General features: G+C 35.3%; 1 protein-coding gene across 1 annotated transcript; it reads right to left on the reverse strand.

Moving 5' to 3' along the window:
* Nucleotides 1-7,910: 7,910 nt before the first annotated feature.
* LOC134750605 (zinc finger protein 724) lies at nt 7,911-9,633 on the reverse strand. The gene has a single exon (XM_063685811.1). The coding sequence runs from the start codon at nt 8,929-8,931 to the stop codon at nt 7,963-7,965; it is 969 nt and encodes a 322-aa protein (XP_063541881.1). The 5' UTR covers nt 8,932-9,633; the 3' UTR covers nt 7,911-7,962.
* Nucleotides 9,634-11,687: the final 2,054 nt, after the last annotated feature.

The following is an 11,687-nucleotide window of genomic DNA, read 5'->3' on the forward strand; positions in this document are numbered from 1 at the left end:
TAAATAATCCTATTTGTATTGTTGGTCATCTTTACGAATCGTAATGCAGTGTAGGGTGACTAAACATTGCAATCAAAGTACAATAAAGAGGCTGTGATCGAATTAGGACAGGTTTCTCTGTCTGTAGAAGGATAATATTCTTCTTCGTCTGCCAGTACATTTTTATTTATTGAAGGTGTGGCAACCTCTCATGAGATGAAGTTGAAATACTAAGATTTGAGCTGCAGCAGGTGCAGGTTGGTGTTGTTGGTTACAGGCAGGGGTGTGGCGTTTGTGTTTTAGGTCTATTCTCGTAACATATCTCGCTAAGTTTTTCTGTCTACAATAAAACGCTCAAATTTTACGAAAAATCCGATTCGACCAAGCAAATACTCGACACAACGAACCAATGACAGTCCACTGGCCAGCCAAAGTATTTGATTTCATTTCCCTTTCAAATTCACCTAAATATTAAAATCCTTGTGTATTTATACCTATTTGCTCTATCAGGTACCTTATGGTCACACTACAACAAAATGCGCCCGTTAAAAAAATGTCTCATAATGTCTTTGATGCGCAAAGTCAGGTAGCCAGTGCGCAGGCGTGAGCGCCTGACCTGCGTTCCCATGAGATGATGAGACTCTCTTTTTACTTAGTGTACAAAGGTTATAAACGCTTAAAAAATTCTACTGAGTAAAGCCTTTTTGTTAATTATACTCGTTGACCGGTAATTTAACGTACAATACTGGGATAATATATGGTTATTGGTCGAGGTTATTATGCTCTTGGTGAAGATATTTAATGCGGAGAGGCTTTTTATATTTTTGAAGCTTGCGTGCCACTCAATTGCATCATAATATATGCAAATGTAACTATGGATGTCTGTTTATAACCGACTTCAATATAGAATAGAATAGAATAGTTTATTTGCGTAAAAAAGGGTATAAATTGATGTTACATAATATTGTTTCTAATCCTTAATTTACCATAATATATACATGGCGTACAAATATTCTTAAATTACTATCTAAAATTAAACCTCCATTAAAATGTAACATTGAAAAATAATAAAAGTACAATTATAATAAAATCATAAATTGTCAATATCATTTAAGATTACAATTTGTCTAATATAAAAATATACAATCATTATAAAACATTATATATATAAATGTATCAATAGTCAAACAATGTATCTATAACCTATAATTTCATAGAAGAGGAGGTTCTGTATTCGGTTTGGTGTTGTTTTATGATTTTTTTAAACTTCTAAGGGGATGAAAATGAGTTAGAATGTTTTTTTAAGTACGACAGTCGTTTTCCATTTCTTGTGCTAGTATGTTTACCAGCCTTTCGATGCGATAAACATTCAAAAATGTTTCTATATCTAACTCTATATGTGTCACTGCCAAGTTTGACGTAGGCAAGACAATGAACATAAGAAACTAACGGTCCAAGGAACCACGAACCCATGACCTCCCGGTTCGAAAGCCGTGCTCGTCACCGCTAGACCGGCGCAACAGCAACTGTCTATTACGTGCCGATCTTCCCATATAATTATGTATCTTCTCATCTTTCTTAGCTTATATATTATTTTACTTTAACTTAAAAATAAAATAAGTCCCCGTTGGCAAAAAATTCGCTCTTACCATTCTACATTTTCTGTCTTGCCTTCCAAAAAAAACGTTCGCATCCCAAACAATATCATGTTTACACTATTCTCGTCATTAATATCATTCGTTCATTTCATTCATTCCGCGACCCACCTGCTGAATGAACCCAGAACAAAGTGCTATAAGTCAGATATCCACGATAAATTATCCTTTGAGCAAATTTGTTCGAATTGTAGGCGGGCAGGGCTCAATAAAATATATTCGGGCTTGTATTTGTCTAACGGATAAACGTTCGCGAGTTTATAGATGAACTAAATTGTAGATGGAGCAAGTCAACTTCGAAGAATATAACTATCCAGTAAGTATTTTTTTTGTAGGTGCCTACAACTGTACGAAATATTTTAGTAAGTACAAGTTACTTATTTAAAAATGAGCACTAACAATCATCACGCTACACGTTCGGTTGACGTGAATAAATAAAATTGAATACTCCTCTGATGTAATTTCATTTAAATCTGCTGTCACTGCTGTATCAATAAACTTTAATGTATTACCGTGAAATAGGAAACATTAGATAGATAGGTACTTACACTTTGATTCCAAATCGAGACGTACTTATTCGCAAATAGACATCAATATTTCGCCACACATCGATCTACAAGCATAAAACACATTAAATGCTCGGTGTCGACGTCGCATCTATCGCCGCCGGCGCATCTATGCGCCGCTATTTTTTGGGAGACGACGGTCACACCTCTAACCGGTGACCGCTTTTTACAACCCCGTCAACGTGGGAACCAACGCCGAATTCGCTGAAAATAATACACTTTTTATACACACGCTTTTTGTCCGTTAATCGGTGATGTTTGAACTCTTAGAATTATGGCGTCCAGATTATTAATTAGTATCAAATCATTTAACTAAGTATATCCATATTTTGGACCCTTTTGTTCGAAAAATATTTCATTATTTGCTTTTCGAACCAAAACCAATAAGATAAATATTCATATCATCAGTTATTTTAAATATGTATGTAGATAAGAAACGAAAGATACCTATTAGCTTTCTTCTTCTTCCTCGGTTCCTCATGGCTGAGGGTTGCGACCACAAGTGGTCGTTATTTTGTGCACCAAGGCTCTCCATTCTGCTTTCCATTTGCTTCATACATAGTACCTATTGTCCTATTACTACCATTAACGATTATCGGTACCTATTTAACAAAAATATTATTTATAAGTTTGTTATTTCCGCACTATCTTTTACATGAAAATTAGCATAACATATAGATATATGTCATAAGTCATTTATTCATAAAGCTAATTTACACGTTATAAAAATGGAACATATTTACATATGCCGTTAACAAATAAACAAAATCAATTTGAAATATTAGTATTATTTATATATTAGTTACCTACTTTCAAAAGGCTCAAGATTAACTTTTAAATTAAATAATTTTACGGTTTAGACTCACTTGTTTTAGTCACTCGCGCGACATGTTTCGGAGAGCCTAGGTCTCCTTTCTGAAGCACTAACAGTCAAAATTGTCGCGCGAGTGACTAAAAACAAGTGAGTCTAAACCGTAAAATTATTTAATGTTAGTATGTCTCACAACAGTTTAAATTAGATAACTTTTTAATGTTGAATAACTTGCATCACAGACCCCCGCTAAGTTTAATGATAATATCACGCATTACTCGCAAAAAGGCAAATTTCGCGTAAAGAGGCCGCATGCTGCGAACGGAACTTCCGATGTTCATTCGTTGAATGAGTGAATGGTTCCGTATTTGGGTCAAACGTGGGAATTGGTCTTATTTGTATGTAATAGCTTATTTTGTCGCTGTTGACGTGTCGAATCCTTATTAATTTATTGCCGTTTTAATAGAGATATTTTTATAAGTCTTGAATTAATATAGGCTATTTATGGCTAACTGCTGTATTGCTGTTGTTATTTAGTTGTTTGTTATGTAAATCGTATAATGAAATATAAATGTTTCGATTTGAGGGGGATTAAAAAGATGTGCTGTGCTAGTGTCATATCCCATGTCATTTCTAGTCCACACGTCAAAACTAGCTAAAAAAAAATGAAATTTTGTATAGTCAAAATAAAGATTCAAAACAGAATGAAATGGGAGATATTTTTAAAATAGACATCTGGGGCACTCTGGGCGGCTACAGATTTAAATTTCTTACGACGCAAAGTATTTAGGACACCATTTGTGCCTTGGAACAATTATATACAATCCTTAAGAAGTACTGTTCATATTTGTAGAAACACTAGTAGTCTCTTAAAGTTAGGTAGATACTGGGAATAGGGAGTACTTACGTAATAATTGCTTTATTGTTATAGCTCTGATTGGCATAAAATCTTATACTACGGAATATGTGGGTGAATTACCTCCAGAGAGCTTTGCAATAAACGTGTATCACCCGCGTGAAGACGGAGGCTATTTCCACTTTACATTGAATAGCATGTGTTACAAAAGCATCCATAACATATCTTATAAATTAATATCAACTTAAACATTTCCCGAAATTCCTTTCTGCTCGCAAGTGTGCAACAGTGACGCAAGTCAAAATATTTTACGACAAATTGTCTTGTATTGAGCGATTGTGTTTTTTTAACCGGAAGTCCGCACTCGATTCTTGCACAATGATTGAATGAATGAATGGATTGATGAATCGATTTTCGTAACATTGGGCTTTCAGAGGCTATCTCTGTAGGGTATTATAAAGTTAATGGCAACGATACAATCTAGTTTAGATTGTATTATTTAAGACTGGCTTCTGGATCTATTGAAGTGTTTTCTTAGTACGAAGAACGCTTGATAAATATTATATTGATAAAATTAAGAATAGCCCATAAACGTTATAATTATTAATAATCTAATATTGTCTTCGGTTACCGCGGTAGTTACTCATGAAATAAAACTATGAAAACGGATTATATCGCGTATATTGAATTTATAATACATCCCGACGTTTCGAACCCTTTACAGCGTTCGTGGTCAACGGGTGACTGAGGAAAAACTACAAAGTGCAAAAATTAGTATGTGTGTATTTTAGTATGTGGGTATTTTTGCACTTTGTAGTCTTTCCTTAGTCACCCGTTGACCACGAACGCTGTAAAGGGTTCGAAACGTCGGGATGTATTATAAATTCAATATATGCGATATAATCCGTTTTCATAGTTTTATTTCATTATTAATAATCTTTTTGTATATAGCTATAACTGCTATAAGACACATTTAAGAGAAATGGAAAAGAAAATTAACTACCTACAATGTAATTATCAAATGTGCAGCTGTTTTGTACCAACCTCTGGAAAAAATGTATAATACCGTTACCTATACTATACGTTAGCAATCAATCCATTAGATTGTTTTTGTGTTGGTACCTAATTAATATTATTTATTTAGTGCTTTCGCCTGAAAAATATAGTTATGTAAAAATAATATAAAAATATAAAATAATATAAAGATCAATATTAATGTATAAAAGTTCTGAAACAAACCAAAAAGGTTTAGGGTCCCCTTTTATAGTTTTTCGTAAATAACTCTTAAACGGTGGCCCGTAGCAAAACATGTTCTATTACATAATTTACGACCGGGCTGGCCTAGTGGGTAATGACCCTGCCTGTGAAGCCGACGGTCCTGGGTTCGAATCCCGGTAGGGGCATTTATTTGTGTGATGAGCACAGATATTTGTTGCTGAGTCTTGGGTGTTTTCTATGTATTCATGTATTTATATATTATATATATCGTCGTCTGAGTTCCCATAACACAAGCCTTCTTGAGCTTACTGTGAGACTTAGTCAATCTGTGTAAGAATGTCCTATAATATTTATTTATTTATAAGTAATCTACATAAAAATTTCTACTAATAAGATTTTGTACACTTTTTCGCTAGGTTCAATATTTCAAAATATATTAAAGTGGGAAAGTTACTTATTATTTGTTCTAAGGTCTTTTTTTATTTTTCGTAAATAAATAACTCGTAAACGGTAGCCCATAGCATAAAATTGTCTTTTACGTAAATAATATGTTTAAAATTTCCTATTAAATAGATACACTTATGTCCCAAAAATATCACGTAAAACTGATACTGGAGGTACGACACCCTAGTAATAGAAATTAAATGAAAAACAGCCCGCATACCTCGTGAATCTTAACTCTCAAATTTACTTTGAGGGCTTTCCAAGTGAAAACTGGCACCGTCACTCAACGGTCGGTGATAAAAAAGAGCAAAATTAATAAAAACCTGAATCGGTTATAAACAGGCATCGTAAACTGCGAGCGAAATCCATTGAAATGACGTACTTTGACTTGACTTGACTAAGTAACAACCCTAATACTTCAATGGATTTCGCTCGCAGTTTACGATGCCTGGTTATACTACTTCGAAAACCGTGCAACTTTTACTGAGGTTATGTTAAGCTGGTTTGCATGATCATTTTAGGGTGTCTTACCTCCAGTGTCAGTTTGACACGTGCTATTTTTGGAACAACCTGTACATCTATTTTGTGCAGGAGAGGCATATGTCCAGCAGGGGACTAGAGCAGGCTGATGATGATGATGAAAGAATATGTACTTACCTACTTAAAGTGAACTTTTTTTGGCACTCCGTACATGATACATATAGGTAGCTAAAAGTAAAAAAAAAAACATTTGGCACATCATTCCATAGGCCTTTAAAAACAACATTAAAGTTTCAAAAAAAGCTTTTTTATTCAGCCGTATGAATGCACGAAACCATACATTATGCGTAGCCCGACACGCACTTGGCTGAAAATCTGAAACCTGGATTGATTTTCCGTAGAATTTCTTAAAAAGGTCCCGTTACTACCTTTATTTATAATATTTTTTAATTATTTTTCCGAATTTTTATCGAATTAGGTACAGTCGCCATCAGATATATCGGAGCGGCCGAGGCGCTCACAAATATCTGAACATGCCTCTATTGTCAAGGCGTTATAGTGCGTGTTCAGATATTGTGAACACCTCGGCCGCTCCGATATATCTGATGGCGACTGTACCTACATTTCTAAGTATGTTTTATATTAAATCACTTTACAATTGGGTCTATCGCGAATTTATTTTGTTACCTTTATTTACCGACGTTTCGACACAGGTTTCACTGGTCGTAGTCGCGGCTTACCACCCACCGGTTAGTTTTAAATGTTATATTGTATGTTTTATATTTAAATTTCAACGATTATCTAATAAAAAAATTACAATTATATTGTTTCTTCATTTGTGCATTATGTTTATGATAACTATTTATACTATTTATTATATATTCAGGATAGGAAATAGTTATTTGTGCAACAAGAGAGGATGGTTTTTCTTGCGAGTGTTTATTCTAAGTTAGAATCTTGAGCGTAGCGAGGGACTCAAAAACACGAGATGTAAAATAACTTTGCTCTCGTGTTGCACATATAATTTTTCACCTCAGTAGTGAGAACATATTAAAGGTTAAAATGTATTTCGAATTACACAGAATAATACAGAAAACAAAAAAAAACGAATTAGTAATAGAAGTACTTATGAAGTGGCAGTTCATGGTCTTCACTAAATTAAAAAGCTACTTTGTTTCACTCCCTGGAGTGAGGAAAGTCGCACTTTCCTCTCTCCAGGGAGTGACGAAAATAGGCTTGTTCGAGCTGCTGAGGTGAAAATAATTATGCACTACATCTGTATGTACCTATAACTATGTTTCAACTACTTGAGAAGGTACAGTCAAGGGCATAAATATATATACATTCCCAACGTTTCAAAAATATGTGTACGCTCTTACACCTTAGACAATAAAGTCGTGTTCACATATTTTTGAGCCATTTGTCTGGATCGATATTTTTGCCTTCGACTGTACATACTTTTTTAAGAATAGGTGTCTGCGCTGGATGAATGAGAATAAATGTTTTAATATAATCGTTTTATTTTCTGTTGTACAAAAATATATAAATGTCTTTCACACATTTCCTTAACCTAATATTTTATTATCTATCTAATATATGTTTACAATTACTTAGCTAGACTATTTACAATATACATCTCCAAAAATATTAACGCAGATTTATTAAACAATTATTATGTGAGTATTTACAATCTCTCTTTCATCACGAAAATAGGAATTAGGTATCCATTTTGTTTTGCAAAAATACTCTGCTACTTTTATCCGTTCTTTCGGTATTATGGACTTAATGGAGTACCTAGTATTATCTAAGTCAAAAATAGCACTTTGGCGGTAGGCTTAAATTTAAACAAGACTTAGGTGACTGAAGAATTAATTTTTAAACTCAACTATAATTTGATGAAGCAGATAGTTAGGCAGAACATTGTAGGTAATATTTAAAACATTACGAGCCATATCAGTAGCCGTATAAATAAGGATATCCACCAACATGAGGAACGGCTGAAAGCGGCACAAATACCGGCATCATTCTCTCGGCCTGAAGGTAATGCGTCCTAGTGTGCTTCTTCAGATGGTCCCGGCGCCCAAACTTCTTCCCACAAGTGGGGCAAGGGAACGGGCGGACCCCGGAGTGTATCCTCTTATGCCTCGTCAACTCCTCGTTCCTCGTAAATGTCTTCCCACAGTTCTTCTCGTCGCATTTGTATGGCCTTTCTCCAGTATGAATCCTTATATGCCCCTTTAGTTGACCGTTGTTAGAGAAACCTACTTGGCAATGCGGACACTTGTATTTTTTGGGTCGCTGCTTTCTCGCGTTAAGGAGTTTCGCCTCGTTCTCTTGCTGGACAATTCTAGCGTATTCTAATTCCATGGCGTATCCTTGTGCTAGGGATTCTAGAAGTAGGGGATCGGTGGGAGCTACTCCGAATGCTTGCGCGATGTCTGCCGCCGGATAGCCTGGTATGAAGGCGTCGTATAGCGGCGGCGGCAAGTTTTGCGGCAAGCTTGAAGGGTGGTGTGGTTTCGGCGTTAATGACTTGGGTTCAACTGGGTTCTTTTCAGTCTTGATGGGAGTTTTGTCTTCTTGTAGTAGCCGGTCGCAGCACAGACTTAGGCTGGCTACTGGAGACTCTACCGTCGTTCCGGAATTGTTAATGGAAGACAAGGCGGGCTTTTTGTCGTCGATTTCAACGGTCGTCGTGGAAACTGTAGCATCTTGATGCAGATTCGATTCGCTTTTCTTGAAAGTTCCACGAATTTTTCGCAACCGGTTCTCTCTTTTATCTTCTTGTAGTTTTCTTTTGCTAGTTTTTGGAGTTATGTCTAATTTAGTAGTTTCATCACAGCTAGTTTCTTTCGCTTCGATTTTATTATCACTGATATCCCAAGGCCTAAACAGCCTCGAGTAACTCTGCTGAACGAACATTGTTGCAAAAATAAGAAAATCACCAAATAAAAAGAGGGTGTCTTCACTCGCGTCTAAAGTCACAGACTGAGACCCTACTTCATTTCAACAACTTTATATACATTCCTTTAACAATAAATTTAATAAAAGCGCCCAAAAGCAGAGGGATAACCGATGCCATTCAATGGACGAAAGAGACGAAATATTTTTCAATTGTTGCTCACTTAACGTGCTTATTTTTTTGCCCATGGTCCCGTTTATTTTGGTCGCATTATGTTCTTTGCGTTAAGGAATGTAGAGTCTATTTTTCTTGAGTGTTATCTGTGACTTAAGTATTTTTTTCTAAAGGAGGGTGTCATAGTGTTTGAGATAGGGGTGTGTATTGTTATTTATGTTGATTTTTGTGCGAGGTCGGGGGGCGGGCCCGGGGGCCGGCGCTGCGCTCGAGTGGACGAGCCCGCAGCTGCGGTCTTGTTTGTTTTAATGGTTTCCACGATTGCTCCCCAATTTATGGCGTAAGTACATACGCCTATGTGTATGGGCTCACTGTCAATGTTAGCGGTTTATGGGAGACTTAACAATTCTTTTCCCCTCGGGAGTGTCGGGAAATGTTCGAATTAATTTTCGAATGGCAGTTAGAAGGAGCTTTTAGGGGATTTTTTTGTATTTTAGTCTGTTCTGTATTCTCTACAATCTATTTATCTTTATCGGCATTCTGTATAGTATAGTAGTTTGTAAAATTTCTTAAAAATATTATATTACCAATCTTGCGATCATCCAACTGGTATCATCCGATTGAAATATGAAATAAACAAGAACCGGAAAGTTTCATATTTAAATTACTTTTCTAATCATTTTTACAACCTCAATTTGTAAAAAAAAATTCGCCCAATAAGTCAATTTTGCTAACTTACCTATGCGGAATGAAATTTGGCCTAAGTTCAATGTCGTATATCTTCCTTTAGGAATTTAAAAAAAAAAATTCGTATGCTCGATTCACATTCTCGTCTGGTTGACCATCGATGTTCTCAAAATAATAGTTAGCTAGTCATGAATTTCCATTTTAAATGACAGCCTTATTCCTAATTGTAAGATTTTTTTTGAACGATTGTCGATACGATGCCCATTTTTTTTTTTTTTTTTTTGACATTTCTTCCGTCACAGCTTGCGGCTCGGTCGACCGTCAATTAAATCGAGCTTTTTTAGGGGTTTTCTAACAGTAGTTTTTTTAAAGAAAAATAACGCAAAATTATAAATAGACCATCTTACACATTTGTACAAAAAATTTCAACTTAATTTAGATCTTACTAGCGACCCGCCCCGGCTTCGCACGGGTAAACCTTAACAAATTATATACCTAAACCTTCCTCAAGAATCACTATTGATAGGTGGAAAGCGCATGAAAATCCGTTAACTAGTTTTTGAGTTTATCGCGAACATACAAACAGACAGACGCGGCGAGGGACTTTGTTTTGGTGCGAGTGATTCTGAAGGCTGAACTGCACATTCATTCGTTTTTTTTTTTTTTTTTCGTTTTTTTCTTTTTCGTTTCACACACCTTACTAATTTCAGTTACTGAGGACAGGGATGATTACTATTCCTACCTTATACACTGTCGATACGTCGTCGTCAGTAACTGAATTTAGTTATGCTCTTTACTTCTAGGAGCTTACAGTTAAAACGAGTGTTTTGTGAAATAGGTAACCGCTGCCTCTGAGAAAACGCTTACAATCGATCGGATTGCATCTCTATCGTATTTACTCAATTATTTGCCGTATCCTCGCGCAATAGAATCCAAATTCAAACTGATTTTCCAATAGCTCTTACGTTATGTCTGGTGGGGCAGATCGGCAAATCCATTTGCTCGGCGATGACATAGGACCGTGTTTAGAAACAAAGACTTAATACAAATGTAATACCAATGCTGCCAGCATCTTGGGCACTAGGCCTCAGGGGCCATCTTTAGATTCAGATTTTTAGTTTTTTATTAGGTTTATTTTTATAACAAAATATTACTCATGAAATAAAACTATGAAAACGGATTATATCGCGTATATTGAATTTATAATACATCCCGACGTTTCGAACCCTTTACAGCGTTCGTGGTCAACGGGTGACTGAGGAAAAATTACAAAGTGCAAAAATACCCACATACTAAAATAATGAACAATCATAGACTATAAACTTTAAGGCTGGTTGTACATGCAAAATCGGTTCATAAGGCTAGTTATACACTACAATTATTTTCAAGTAAAGATATATATATATATATATACGCGTTAAAAAAAAACTGTTTGTTAGTTTTAAATATAATGCATAATGCATGTTTATACCAATTTAATATTTTATATTGTGATCAAAACTTCATCTGATAAAATAAAAACTAGGATAAACGCCAGCTTATAAATGGGTATCAACCTTTTATTTACACAGAAAACCGTAAGAAGTACTTACTCTATATTGTCTATGACGAGAAAAGCACGTTTTTTTAATTGCCTATATTTTAAAGTGAGTCTAGCACGTACCTAGGAACTGCCTTTGTATATAATTATTGCATAATAATCATATTTACACAAAAGTGTGATTTAACCTAAGGAATATATAACGTACTTTACCTATAAGTAGTTCAAATAAAAATAACTTTTTCATCACACTCGCTCAGTAAATGTGGAATTGCACGCGGCTTAGCGGGAACTAGTGATGGGCAGCGGTAACATTCCCGCTACCAGTAAGTTTCCATTTGGGAATGTTACTAGTAAGTTACCAATGTTACCAGT

This window comes from Cydia strobilella, chromosome 20 (genome assembly GCF_947568885.1).
Source record: "Cydia strobilella chromosome 20, ilCydStro3.1, whole genome shotgun sequence".
Classification (NCBI taxonomy): domain Eukaryota; kingdom Metazoa; phylum Arthropoda; class Insecta; order Lepidoptera; family Tortricidae; genus Cydia; species Cydia strobilella.